Source organism: Phoenix dactylifera, chromosome 3 (assembly GCF_009389715.1).
Source record: "Phoenix dactylifera cultivar Barhee BC4 chromosome 3, palm_55x_up_171113_PBpolish2nd_filt_p, whole genome shotgun sequence".
NCBI classification, from domain to species: Eukaryota; Viridiplantae; Streptophyta; class Magnoliopsida; order Arecales; family Arecaceae; genus Phoenix; species Phoenix dactylifera.
In genome coordinates, this window is record NC_052394.1 from 19,006,856 (window position 1) to 19,021,866 (window position 15,011).

Here is a 15,011-nt window from a genome sequence, read left to right on the forward strand (position 1 = left end):
AGAAAAGCAGTAGCTTGATAGTGGCTCTTCCAATAGCAATTGGCTATTGCAATGGTGCGAAAGTGATCGGTGCTCAAAAAGAAAAATCGTCGGAAGACACCGACGGTGAACTCCGATCGAGGCCGGTTCTTTGATGAGGATGAGAGAGGACTCAAGGGAGGGCCTCTCAATAGGCCTAAGGGCAACAGGAATCTGACCAAGAGTTGGATTCCATCCGACGAGATCGGTAGGAAGAAGACTTCTATCGGAAGTCCTCTTTTCTTCAGGCATGTGCACGGCATATGTCAGTTTTTTTTTTCCTTTGTTGGGCCAAACTGACTGGGCCGATCAAGTGGACCGGCCCAGTCAGTTTCTCACCACATAATTCACCAACCAAGTGTTTTTTTTATAAAAAAACTGCTATCGTTTCTTCTTTGCACAAAAAAATCTAGATATTTTCCAAATATGTCCTCTTAATTCTACAAATAATCTAGGCAAGTTAAAAACTTGGCTGAAGTAAGTTCATAAATTAATCAGGATTGTCAAAATAATCCAAGTAGCCTGAACTTGGTTCTATGCGGACTTGAATCAAGCTTAATTTAAATATAATTGACCTAAGCTCGAGCACCGTTCGCATGCTCGAAAATTAATCTCAAGTCTTCCTCAAGTAACACGAACTGTAATAATTAAATATAATCCAACGGTCAATCTTAAATTTGGTCTTGGCTGGTCTCTACCAAGTCCTAATCCCTCCCTTCTCCCGTTGTCCAAGATCGAACAAAGGTTGATTCAAGTTGGCTGAAATTATCAAGTTGATTAAAAAAACACGTGTATTCTATGGAACAAGGCGAGGGGCCATTAAACCGATGGCCGGCCTTCCCGAACGTTTCCATCTCTACCCACCCCAAAACAACACAGCAACTCACCGATCACTTGCCATTCGCCTAAAGCCTCAGGGTCATTATCGTCACTACATTTTTTTCTCTGACTACATAAGGTGCCCTTGCCTCCCTGCACCAGCGGTGGCGGCGCGGCGGTGGATCTGACCCGATTCCCAAGGCCGTCCCTCTCTCTTTATTTTTCCCCATTCTTGGCGATAAATTCTTCTCGCCGTCCTCCGAGGCCGAGAGCTCCGAGCGTGAAACCCTAGCCCCCCGTCGACAAGGCGCCCCCTGATTTCGACCCAGGTTCGCCTCCTTCCCTTCTTGTTTCCGTGGATTGCGATCAGTTCCCGAGTACCTAGGGTTTGATTTCGTTATTTCTTTCGATTCGATCGGGCTCTGAGGCCTTGCTGTTCTTGTCCGGTTTGCTCCGATCTCGATTCTTTGCCTGCTTCTGTTTATTTTTCGTTCTTGATTTGGATTTTGGGGTTTCATTCCGTGAGGCTTGATCGAATTCGTTTCTAGGGTTTTTAGATCGGCCCTTTTGTTTCTAAATTTCTGGTTTATTATGCGGAAGAGGGGATTAGATTCATATGCGATGGGTTAGATATCATTTTTGGGATTGGTCGATTTGTGAACAATCTTAAATCGTACGTCTCGGATGGTTCGCTTGTTTCGAGCGCGCGAGCATCACGAATCCTCCCTTCATTTGTCCATTTTCTTAGCTGCCGCTTGGATTACTAGTCTACGTGTTACCAAATTTCAGAAGAGGAGACTTTTTTTTTAAAATTTACGTATTGCTCGATCACTTACCATGATTTGCTGCGTAGTTTTGGATATGAAAGAAATGTTCAGTGGCAATGTGAAAAGAAAATCAAAGTTGCCTGAAGGAGGTGCAATAGTAAAAGAATGCTAAAATAAGGAGCTAGAATGCTAAAGGAAGGAGCTATCTTGCTGTTGTAGTATATGATGTGTTTTAAACCATGATTTGGTACAATTGTTATCCTATTTAGACCCTAAACTAAGATCTAACTGAACTTTGGCAATGCACTGCTGGCGACATGGTAAAGTAGGTTTCAGCCTGATGATCAAGGGAGAATTAGGAGCTCATCGAGTGTTAAGAGCTTTTACATGGTGACATCCTCCATCTCAAAACATTGCATGGTCTAGGAATGCATCCGTGTTCTGATTCCACAATTATAGGTTGAGAGGCACTGAATTGATGGAGTATCCATAACTAGTATTTGATGAAGGAAAATACATCTGTTATATTTGGTCCATTCGTCTGATGTGCTTCTACTTTCTGGTCTTCTGGAAGAAGAAGGCTTTTCATGTGCTTAAGAAAAGAAAATGTGAACTGGTAGCTCAACAAGGTATGTTGGTTAGATAACTAGCTAAACTGAGACATATAGGTTAAGATAACATCTCCTCGTATTGCGAAGCACAGTTGATGGTAGTTGCCTAGACTGTCTATAGAAAGGTTGACAAATAGGCTATTGGTGTTCGGAGTCCATGTTTGAATTTATGTAAAGATAAAGTAACTAGGGACGTAAGGGAGACATCTAGACATGAATCAGATTTTAGCTGATTGGGCCTGGACTTGACCCATATCCAATTTGATCTTATGGGTTAGATATGGGTCCGCACAAAAACTTGAATTCCAACTGGATAGGGTCTGAATCTCCTGGATTAGACTAGTCAAGCACGAAAAATACTGCTTGGACCTGAGAAAAATTCATTCAGGAATCTGAGTCTAGGTTCTTAGTCTTTAGACTTACACCTTACACTGACCTAATTTGAAAAGAAATTTAGTACAACCCACCACATGAATGGCAGCTCATCTAAATCTCTAAACCCAAAGCTAATTAGAGTCAAAATGAGGCCATGCCAGATTTGAACCCTTTTGACTCACTTGTAACTCTTAGATTAAACATGTAGATGGTTGATTTGCCCTTATTGAAATCAATGAAGTCAGAATCCTATTTTGCTCATTATCCATGTTTTATCCTCCTTTGTGAATCATGAACGTCCAAAACCGAAAGTTAGATCTCGGAAGTATGAGCTGATTTGCAATTCTTCACGGGCAAACTATTAACGTAGAAATTTGTAGATCATGCCTTTTAATTAGGAGAGATGAATCCTAGTCTCTACAAGTCATTCTTTAGTAATTAGTGCCATCAGAGTTTTTAGGTTAATGGACTTCTTGGATATAAAATCTAGAATATAGTGAAGAACTACATGGAGGCTGTTATTGAACTAGAGTAGTTAATGCTCCCTGAGCCTGGAAGGTGCACTAAAGAGAATTGAGAAATGTGCTCATTTCTTCATGTTTCAAGCAATGGATACATGACTTTTAGTATGTTAAGTACTAGTAAAATGAAAGAGGTGTGCACTTTGAAAGGAGTTACCTTGGAAGTAGTGAAAGTTAAGATGACAATTTGAATGTTCTAAAATGATTTTTGACTTTGACAAGGTGATTCCTATGTCAAATCAACTTGAAGTTAATAGCAAGAAGATTGAAATGGAGTATCCAGAGATTCCCTAGGCAGTTATCTACATGTCATGGCTTTTAGGAGTTTATAAGTTTGGTATTCAAGAATGAGTTCTTGATTAGAGAATGCCCATATTATCACTTAAACAAGTGTTGGATCTTAATTTATGATGAGTGATGCGACTAGGGATGAAACTGGAGAGGCAAAATCAGGGTGTGCAAATGGTTGTGGCTTGATCTATTATAGTCGAGCACCTTCAGCTGATGAAGTTAAAAGACATCGATGCCCAACCCCAGTGAAAGAAGCTAAATGTAGTTGCAGTTCTCAGAATAAGTCCATTGCATAGATAAAAAAGGGTATTATTGCCACAAACAAGAATGGCAAGAGTGCTTTTATGGGTTACGATCATGATAGAGAATAACTGAAATAGTATATGATCTTCATTATGGGCTGCAGCAAAATATCACGTGCATTCAGTAGGTTGGTAACAGTTTCTTTCACCCAACCAAGTTTGGGGATGACAAAAATTTTAATGAAAAGGGTAAAATTTTAATTGAGTCATATGATATTGTTTATCTTCTTATGTGTTATAAATGCTTAACTCCCAAATAGTTGTGGAAACAAGGCTATAAGTGCGCAGCTTATAATCCAAATTATTAAATGAAGAAGGCTTTGTCTCGCATATTGGAAATTTCACATGTGATCTAAGAGATGATTGGGAGCATCTGCTAGTATTCCCATGACAAAAATGTACATATTTACTATAAAAGTAAATCATTATTATTTTGTTATTTTTTTAAACCATATTTGATAATTAATCATAGTTATGAGATCTGTACTGTAGTCACTCAAAAATTTGATTGGTTAATTTATATCTACTTAATCATGGTGATAGGGCTATGTTAGTTGCATACATGAATAGCAACATAGGGATCCCCCGAATCAGCTGGAAGAAAAATTGTCCAACTATTCCGTGTGGATCATGTGAGGCAGATAGTTGATTGGAATCAGCAAGTACTTCATAACTTATTACCTATTTAGTAGTAGTCAATTCTTTTTTCTAATAATGAATATAAAAAAAGTGATGGCACTTTGTAGCTCTTGAGATCTAATGGAATAATTCAATTTTCAAGGAGTTTTGATCAGTTTTTTCAGTCAAATCCTAGTATTTTATTTTATTTCATAAAGATCTGAATTCAAGAACAGAGAAGTACTTGCTAATAGTTACGAAGTGGGTGAACAAGACAAATTACTGCAAAATCGATTGGTGGATCATGCATAGTAAAGTTCCTTACAAGGACTGTGAAGGATCGTGTTATATAAGATTTTCCCCCTTTCTTGTGGGAAATTTGGTTTGGGGCTGCAAATGAATTAGCTGGTCATGCACAACTCAGTCTTCTCCCGAGAACAGGCTTACAAGCCTGGTTCGGCTTGCCACCAAGCCTATGTCGAACATTTTTTAAAGCTCAACCATTATGAGTGAATTGAATTGGAATCCTTGAATTTGCAAAAGTGAATAAGGATAATCTGAGCTCGATAAGGAGCTCGTTCAGGATCAGTTTGCTTTGATGAACGAGCAAAGCTTGATCATGTCTTGTCGAGCTTTACTCAAGCTTGATCAACCCCATTACATATCAACCTATGGCTGAGAAGCCAACTCAACTCGCCTCAGCTCATTTGTGGCCCTAGTTTTGTGGGAGTGACAAAATCTTGAGTCGAATCCTGGATCTTTTTCTTGAGATGTGGGCTGTGAACTAGATGAGACAAGTGTTGTTGGCATGTTATATAAGATTTTTTGCTCTATAGTTTTGGTAACTTTGTGCTGGAATTAGTATTTCAGCTTTTACACATTTTTCTTCATCATTTTCTGGTAGAATTTTGCAAATATCCTGAATTCTGGCATTTGTTATGTAACCATTTAGTTAAACCTATATAGATAAATATTATTAGATCACATGATGTTTATTTTATATAGAAGGCATGCAGGTTATTGTTCTGATAATGTCTTGTGTTCACTTGTTTTACGGGCTCTCATTGATGTTACTAGTTAGGTACCTCCATGGAGGCTAAGGGTTTCAATCAGTGTTAGCGAGGTGAACCCAATCTGAAATTACTATGTTATGATTGAATAGTTTACAAGGTCCATGAGACATGAATCTTAGATGATTGTCATGATTTTCATGACGCACCAGGAGTTCTCAAATTAATGAAGAAATTATTTTCTTTTGACTAAGATGTCAAAAAAGGCTTAAGATGGAAATCTGAAAGTGGTCAACTCTTGAAGAAATTTGATTTCGGTTGAGCATTTAGGTTTTGTGTGAATAGCGGGTTATGCACACTTGAAGAGTGAGTTTGGTACCATTCGAGGTGTTATTGTTATGTGATTTGACATTGTTTTGAGGTTATCTGTTGGATGCTAGTAAAAGTGTTAATTTGTTGTATCACTTAGAGACACACAGCAGATTATTGTATAATTTTTTGATGGGTCTGGGCCTAATAGTTTTCACAAATTAATGACATTTATGGAAGCTATAGTAAATTGTGGTTTTTCCTTGGAAATGGTGCTTCCATTTGTCATTTGGAGAAATTAGAAGCTACTGTTCTCTCTAATGATGGAAGCAAGGTGATTCTATCAATGTGTCACCATCCATGCTCAATGTCTGGTTGCTAATAAGAATAGTTGGAGAGTGGATTATTTCTCAATATGGTCTATTAAAACTTCATTCTGATGACACTTCAGTGATGCCTATAGATAGATTCCCATTTTTCTCATGGTGATTTTAGCAATATTAATGCTTCATAGTGCTTATGTTGCAAGGGAGAGGATCAAGTTGTCAAATTTTACATGAAATTATTGAAGTTGAAGGTATTTATATAGTTGGCATAGACTCCATGGCGTTTGTTGATAACTGAAGTTGAAAGAGGATGTTGGAACTAAATTTTTGTTAGCATAGTAACAGTTGGATTGGAAATCATCATTCGACCATTTTGATTATTTGGAACAACTTGATAAATTTAGTAGAGCCTTTTAGGAGGCCCCAAATGACCATGGATTGAACTTTTCCAATTTTACAATATGATGGTTGGCTGTTCATGGATTAGCTGTACCAACTGTTTTTTTCTTGCCAATGTAGTTCAGCCAAGGATAAACCTAATTTGAATTATAGAACTATGACGCAATCAAACATAAATGAACAACATATTGAATTCAATCATATGTTTACGGATAGGCTTATGGGGCACCGGTTGAGTACAATCAAAAGATTTTCCTTTTAGGTTATTTCTCTGTTAAGCCATCTTTCCTCTTTTCATAGTCTCCCTGAAAAAAAGAATCATGAGATTCTGCATGTTATTAGTATATTTACTTTGAACTGGATGGCCTTTGATCAGTTTCCAAATTGTAGGAACTTTATCCAGTGCAAAAATAGTGCTATGGTTTCATTTGACCCATGCAATTACTGTGGTTTAGAATTAAAATGGTTCTCCAATTTTTTTTTTTCTTTTGAAAGTTTGTTTCCTCTAGGTTCTGATCACTTAGTAAATACTCCTTTGGATTCTAATATTTGAGAATAGTGTAATTTTATTTGGATTCCTAAATTCATAATCTTCATGTGTTTTGTCATCCTTGTCAGCATTGGCCTTTAACCTTTAAGAGTCTGAAACTTTTATTTAAATTTTGTTTTGCAGAAGATTCTCATGGCATCAAAGCGTATCCTGAAGGAGCTGAAGGATTTGCAGAAGGATCCTCCTACCTCCTGCAGTGCAGGTACAATTGGCTGTAGCGCCAGATTCGGTCTTTTTAGTTTCTCACCACTCCATTTCTAAATCCCTCTTCATGTAATTTTTTCCTCTCTATGTCAAGTTATATTTGATTCATTATTTCTTATAGGAACCACACCCTCGTTTTCTCTTATGCTTCTTTTTTTCTTGAAGATGACACAAGTTGTCAATTGTCAAAAAGCAGAGGGAAGGAAGGACAATGACCTTCACTCTTGAAAAGAAAAAATGTAAAAAATTGCTGGAGGGGCCTTTCTCAACTTGATGTTATTGTTTTGCACTAGCTTTCTTTTATTTTACTTCCAGATTTGTGAATTTGGATTAAATTTTGAGACTTCTAAAGGCTGCAGGGGATAGTTTGAGTTCTTATATTTCGGACTACCTTTTGTGTAAATATAGGTCTTGCTTGGGTGGAAGTCACTCTATGTAAAACTTTCTATAGATGGCACTGGTTGCCAATGTTGTTGGCGAAGTTTTTGACTTCGCATAATCGTTAAAGCATGTCATTTTTTTCATATCAATAAGATACATCTTCAAGGAGATGTTTTTTATGAAGTGGAAACTATGAATGTAAGTTTGGTAACTTCAATTATAACGTGCAACACCTGCCCGTGTGAAACTATTAAAGCTAATATGGTTATGTAATCATGTTTACCAGGCGATAGTTAAACTTTAACTATGTTAACTTAGTCCAGGACTTGTGTCACTGTGACAATGATGAAGTTGGTCCTAGTTACTTTTCATTTATTGAAGTGTTAGGACTTTAGTATTAACTTAAGCAGTGATTTATTTATTTATTTATTTTTTCTTTATTGGCTTGGGTTGATTTTATGGTGCAAGTGTTCCGTTAAAATCTTTTTTCCCTTTGTAATGGTCTCAATTTCCCCACCCTTAAATTGATTAATTAGCACAATGATGTCCTATTCCTCAAAGAAATGCTCAGGTTAAAACTATTGGGAATTTTGATTAGTAGTTTTTCATTATCAAGTGTAATATTATGTCAACAGAAGATCAGAGAATTAAATTAATTAGTGTCTTGTCATAGAATGTTTGTGGAAAACATCATAATAAAGGATTAGGCAGATTAAATCTTCAAAATGAGATTTTCTTTGCAGGGTTATCCTCAAAATCATTGATGAAGTACATTGCACTCTTTGATAAAAAGGCAGGTCATCTGTACTGCTATGTGTCTTAATTTGAATCGCACTTTGTCTCAGATGGTTACTGATGAGCTTTTGTTTCCAAGTAACTCAACTGTATCTTGAATACAAATGATAATTTGGTCATGATCAAAGTTGATTCCCAAGATATATGTAGCCATAGTTATTTTCTTATCTTTGATTGGTTATATAAAATAGTGGAGGCATATACAAATTCTTACCTTATAGAACTAGAGTTGGATGGATGAAGTCAAGAGGGGCATTTTAGTGCGTTGTGAAGTTGTTGCATGCTTCTTGAGACTTGTAGGATATATGATCTTGAGACTAAGACGGTAACAACGTTGAACCCTTGGTATGGCTCAGATTGTTGTACTTGATTAGAAATGAACATATTATTGGTAAAAGTTGCTATGCAAGATTTACACTGAAAATGTGGTGGAAAAGCAAATCAGATAGCATGGTCACTTTGCAACAAAATAAAGATGCGAGGCTATGATAAGGTGAGGAATTTGGTTTGTATACTTACCATAATAGTGGGGGGAATGACCTAAAAGGGTTAGTCAGGGACTCATAGCAGATGAAATAAAAAGCTTCTGCTGACTCAACATGCAATCTTTAATAGGATATGGTTGGATATGTTCAGTGTTTTCTCTACTGCACTAATGCTGGGAATTTATGTTTATATTTTGCAGGTCCTGTAGCACAGGACATGTTTCATTGGCAAGCAACGATCATGGGCCCTCCTGACAGTCCATATGCTGGAGGTGTATATTTAGTAAATATTCATTTCCCTCCAGATTATCCTTTCAAGCCACCAAAGGTATGAGTGATATTCTGGCATAGCTTTTGGATATCTCATTTACAGGTGCTCCCGTCTAGTCTGTTGTCATGATGGTCTGTTTTTCTGTTTTAAGTTCCACCCCTAATTAGGGGATGTTTTCTTTTTCTTTTACTTTTCTGCCTTTTTTTTTGGTGGGCGCGGGGGGTGGGGGTGGGGGGGTGTATATAAGTCTCCTTGTTGATTAGAGCACTAACTTTTAGGTACTAAAGGCATATAGCATGCATTTTGGGGTGACTTTCTCTTTATTGTTGCTTGATGTTTGCTTCATATCTTTATTATCATCGATTTCTGGAAAGGCCATTTGGTTCATTGATATATGATAAAGTTCAGCAATTTATTTTTGTTCAGTATTGTGTTCATACATTTAGGAGATCATAATATTAATTATATACATTCAGCTATTGCTCCTAATTGTGGATGATTGCATGCTATTGCTTTCTTGCATTTGCTTTCAGCAACAGTTGGCTTCAATTAGTTGCATCACCAGGATAGGTGAAGTACCATTCCAAGCTTGAACCTCTATTCATGAACTCCACTTTGGCTTCCATAACATTGCTACTTTTATTTTTTTCAATTAATTACTGCAGTTCACCTATTTATCATTAGTTGGCATGTGAAACTTTTGCCTGCTCATCCCACAATCATATAACTATCAGATCCTCGCTCAAGAGGATTCTGCAGGTGTTCTTGATGGACAATAGGAGACCTGAAGGCCAACTTTGTTAATGGAATGCACATGGAAGTGACATGGTTGGGAGGAGACATTTTCTTCTCTTCCCTCCTCTTCTTTTTTTTTTTTGTGATAGAAATTTGAGTTAAATTGAGTCCTAATGTGGCAGGGTTGTATATAACATTGGCTCGCCCCTACTTGCCCACTGATTTGTGGAAGCCACAGTTAAGGTTGAAGAGCAGATACTGCGGATCCAGAAAACAGGCATGGAATACTTGTATCATTTTCGATACCTCTGAGCACATTCAGGTCCATATCTACTGAATCTGAAGTGAATTATAAGAGTTGGACATGTGAAGCCAGATTCCACAAAAGCGAAACCAGTGGAAGTGCGATAGAGTCCCCACCTCCAAACTGAACACTTACCTTTTCTTGTTCTGCCTCTCTCTCTCTCTCTCCACACTTTTTTGAAAGGCATGTGCAGAGCACATGTGAAATACTAGCTAGGGATAATGACTAGGAGGGATTTATATAGTTTCTGCAGGGTTTAGATTGGAGAGACATTAGATAAAAGGATTTGAGAGAAGAGATGAGACATGATTAGAAAACTTAAGAATGATGAGGCTGAGAGATCTTTTGAAGGAAGAATTAATATTTCATTCAATAAACCTATTTCATATTTATTTGTAACTCTGCTGTAGTCTGTTGTACGAAGACTATAATAAGTTTTCTTGATCATGATCTCATTTACATCCCAGTTTCAACATATAACCAATTCAGTTTTGTAACTAATCCTAGTCTGAATAGGTAGATTTCTCAAATCTACTCTTCTTAAAAGAGGTAAAAGATCAAGAAACACATATCCTTTAGGACCATCAGCAACTATTTTTTCAAATAACTTCCATTTGTTTCCTTTATTATGTATTCAAAAAGGCATAGATAAAAATGTCGTAAAACTATTTTGAGCATGCACATTGCTTATGCATGAGAATATAAAACCAATATGTTAAATGTAATGATTGTTTACATGGAAATTGAGTTCATTATTGGAGACCCTCATAATGATGAGAGTGCTAGATGGCGAGGGCATCAAGCCAACATTTGGTTGGATGAAGAAAGTATTGATTAATTAAAATTCTAACTTATAGAAACTTTGGTCATGAACAAGATGAAACTTTTTATTAGTTAAGTTTTATCAAGAATTGAAACTATCCAAGGGTCAGGTTTTCCAGCGCTCGCTCTAACCCACCCGTTTGCCAACGAAGATAGCATGGCGAAAGAGGAAACTGGGGTTGTATGCAAAGCATATTTCAGATCGAAGAGACGGTTGTCGTCATGTTTTAGTAAGAATGGAAATATCTTAGAATTCAGTTATGTTCAGTTATTTCAAGCACTATTATAGGTTGGAGTATCTATTGGTGGAGATTACTGAGAGATCATTGGATACAAGATTTCCCCCCAATATCAACGGTATTGTGGAAAAAAGTGATTGAATGTTTCTGAAATATTTCGGAAATTCAAAATTCTAATATTTTTATAAAGTAGATATAAAAACACTTACTAGGATATATTGATGCAGAGCATTAAGTTTTTGGAATTTGGAAGCTTTATCTATGTTATATCATAGTAAGTATTTGAATTTTGGAACATTTCATCATGATTTGAACAGTCACTTCCCCAAATTACCCTTTATCTGAAACAAAAATCTGTGTTTGATGTTGCTCCTATCTCTGCTGGTGGATAATGTCTCAACTGGAAATTAAGTTTTAACCATCCTGTTATCTGTGATTTTCATCTGCTTGAAAAGGTGAATAAATTTTGCATGGTTTACATCATAGTATTTTTTTCTTAATCCAACAAGAGCATGTGGAAACTGTCTTCATTTGGATGGAGTGTCTGTCAGTTCAATCATGGTATATGGAGACAACAAGGCCCATGCTTCAAGAAAGGAGAGCAAGGAGAGCTTATAATGTTGGAGAGGTGATAGAACATTTTTTTAGAGATGCATGGGAAGTACTGCAAGAGTCCATTTCAGTCTATTTTCCTATTCTCTAGTTACTGAATCTATTTCCTTAACATTAGTTACTTTAATCAATTGAAGGACCAGAGTTATGTGTTATTGGTTTAACCTTCAGAACTAGCAAATTGGGCTGTTCATTGCCCAAATAATGTAGAAACTAAGCTGAAGTGAGAGGACACTTGACATTCATTCTCATTGTTGATATTGATTTTGGGGGAGTGGTTGCTAGGTTTTCTACTTTCAAGGATCTTACTATGCTAGATCATTCTACGAAGTGCTTGTATTTTGGGGCCCACAAATCTATTGAAGTTGGTGCAGAATCCCAATGTCCCTCTGAGATTCAATCCTTTATGTGGAGGTCATCATTATTTATATTTTAAGTAGAAAGTAGATTGTGCTGGGAGGACTGATGTAGATGTTCATGTGCTATACAAAAAATTTCCTCCCTTGCATTTTTTTGTTGTTAAAAAAAAGATTGCTTCAGAACTGTTTTTGAAATGAGGTTGCTTGAAAACTCTCTTAAGCTTTTTTTAATTTATCTACAATGTATGATGATTTCTATGTCCAGTTATTTTGAAAGACAAGAAACTTGGAGTAGCCACATGCTGTTTAGTGGGAGATTTGGAGTGGAAGAAAATAGAAGAATCCAACAGTTAGATCAGAAAGTCAAAAGACTTGGGAGATCTTTAGGAATATTGAATTATCTCAGTGTTCGTCTAGAGAAGGAACCTTATTTTTAGAAGGGAATGCAAAAGTAGCTGTGTCTGTTTTGAAGTTCATTTCTTTTTTTTTTCTTTTGGTTTCTTTTTCATCAAGATGACTATATATATATGTATGTATGTATGTATGTATGTATGTATGTATGTATATGTAATGAAAGTGCATTTAGATGACAAGTTTGGTTCTAGTTAACTAGAACTTGCTTACATACCAAATTAATATTAACAGCTGTCATTAAAGGTTTAGTGAGAAAGGTTAGTACTTGCATGAAATTTGTAGGTCAGTAGGTGTTTGCACGCATCCACGGATGACATAAAGATGGAGTTCTTCTTTCTGTAGGTAATCCATGGAAAATGGGGACTCAATTATACAGAATATTGTGTTAAAATAATCACCAGAAGTTAGAACTATGCTTGTTGGTGTGGTTGTGGCATATACAGTGCCATATTTTTATATTCTATATACATGACATTTAACGGTTGAGATCATTTCAGTGATTTATCAATAATCAACAGTTCTTTTCCTTTTTAATTTTTGTTATACTGGATCAATACCTTCATACACTGATACAGTTACACATTTTAGGTTGCTTTTAAGACTAAGGTCTTCCATCCGAACATCAATAGTAATGGGAGTATCTGTCTGGATATCCTTAAGGAGCAGTGGAGTCCTGCCCTGACCATCTCAAAGGTATGACATGCAAATGTTATTTACTTGTTTTGATTTGTGTTGAACAAACAGGATGTATCCCTTTCTGTAACTCGATTTTTTATGCCATTATTGATAGGAAATAAACAGTTTTTTTGGCATTTAATACTGGTTGAAGAAAATAAGAAAATTATGTTTTATGTTAAAATTTCTCCAATCTTTCATAAATTTGTGTGTTTCTGTTAATGAGCATTAAGAACAAGAACAGAACTAAAGTCTATGGTGCTGCAGTATTATTTGCAAGTTGCTATTGATGTGAATGTGCTGTGAAGATACATTGAAAAGAAAAAGAATAAAGCAGAAAATTCAGTTTTTATCACAAGTTTATACAAATGGCCAGTTCTGAATAAAAATGTGCAGTATATGTCTTGCTTGTGTTTTTTTTTTTTTGTTTTTGTAAATTTCCCGAACTTTCTTAATACTCACTTCCATATGGAAATTCAGATCATTTGATGCCAAAAATGAAAGAAAAAGAGAGTTCCTATAATATGTATGAGAGTTCAAATGTAACCTATGTAGGTGGAAGCTGCTTTTGGGGACCCTTGTAGGGAAAATTATTCGTTTTTCCCCCTGAAAGATGGACAATTATTTGATGATTCTTCTTGTCCATGCCAAACCCATACATGCTTGCCAGGAACTGTTGTTTTCTAGAGTTAAAATAAAATATATGCAGAATGACAATGAAGTTAGTCGATACAACAAAAAGGATAACCTATTAGGATTGTCATGATTTTATTTTTGATCAGATATACGGTAGTATCTATGATGAGAATTGAGCCTAGTTTTTAGCAGTTGATATCATCACTCAAGCGAGCACCATTTTTCTGATCCTAAACCTATATCATAGTAATGTGCTTTGCAAATCAAGTCGGATATCTGTGTTTTCACAGTTTATATTGGCAATTTCACTTTCTTCCTTCTCTGAACATGTTATGATTGGAACTATGTGATTCTTGATAGTGAACAATGTAATTTGCAACAGGTCCTGCTTTCTATCTGCTCTTTGTTGACGGATCCAAATCCAGATGATCCTCTTGTTCCAGAGATTGCTCATATGTACAAGACTGACAGAGCAAAGTATGAGGCCACAGCTCGCAGCTGGACTCAGAAATATGCTATGGGATGAGGGTCTCCTACTCTGAGTGTGTTATGCTATCGAGACAAATGAAATCTAATGATGAAGGTCCTGATTCTCATGATGTTCTTAAAGTGATTTCGTTAAGATGGAGTATCATGTTTGTTCTGTTTCTTATTTGACCAGATATACCAAATTCATGTCTGCTACTTGGCCTGCTATAATTTTCATTGTGAATAATATTCATATGCTCGTCTTCATGCTGGTGCTCAATTGAGAATAGCTTGTCAATAACTCGCCTTTGTTCATTCTGTAGGCCCTTTAAAATATGGGTGGGTTGATGTGGTCTGATAGTTGTAGGAAACGGATCAAACAGATGCGGCTTGTTGTGGCTTGTTTGTCAAATTTGTATTTGCTATTGTTAACCCCACCGACGTGGACCTGAGGCGTCATTAAGAGTATGTGATAAAATCAAAGCTGATCAAATGGGCCTACTCCTTCGTACGAATAATGAAACTGAACCAGGTTGTGCGAAGGTGGGGTGTTAGTCTGAAAAAACATACTTCTTCATTCGGCTCCAGAGGTGTGCTTGTAGCTTGCATTTATATTGTGCATGGTCCCGGAGGGTCGAAAACGAATGTTGTATTTTCAGGCCGAGCTCCGAAAACCTGGTTCTGTCATACTCATT

At 36.5% G+C, this 15,011-nt stretch overlaps 1 protein-coding gene and 1 long non-coding RNA gene across 2 annotated transcripts; both read left to right on the top strand.

Moving 5' to 3' along the window:
* The first annotated feature begins 979 nt into the window (after positions 1-979).
* LOC103716680 (ubiquitin-conjugating enzyme E2-17 kDa-like) lies at positions 980-14,596 on the top strand. The gene is made up of 5 exons (XM_008804778.4): positions 980-1,166; positions 7,040-7,118; positions 8,982-9,109; positions 13,126-13,230; positions 14,231-14,596. Exons 2-5 carry the CDS (start codon positions 7,049-7,051, stop codon positions 14,372-14,374), a joined length of 447 nt encoding a protein of 148 aa, XP_008803000.1. The 5' UTR covers positions 980-1,166; positions 7,040-7,048; the 3' UTR covers positions 14,375-14,596.
* LOC120110295 lies at positions 9,116-12,154 on the top strand. The gene is made up of 2 exons (XR_005511176.1): positions 9,116-9,880; positions 9,970-12,154. It is a non-coding gene; the product is annotated as an uncharacterized LOC120110295 (long non-coding RNA).
* Positions 14,597-15,011: the final 415 nt, after the last annotated feature.

Excerpts from the sequence above, each read along its gene's own strand:
- LOC103716680 (XM_008804778.4), top strand. The coding sequence starts at position 7,049 with ATGGCATCAAAGCGTATCCTGAAGGAGCTGAAGGATTTGCAGAAGGAT. Across the intron at positions 7,119-8,981 it reads TCCTACCTCCTGCAGTGCAG|GTCCTGTAGCACAGGACATG; the intron begins GTACAATTGGCT and ends TATATTTTGCAG. Across the intron at positions 9,110-13,125 it reads ATCCTTTCAAGCCACCAAAG|GTTGCTTTTAAGACTAAGGT; the intron begins GTATGAGTGATA and ends TACACATTTTAG.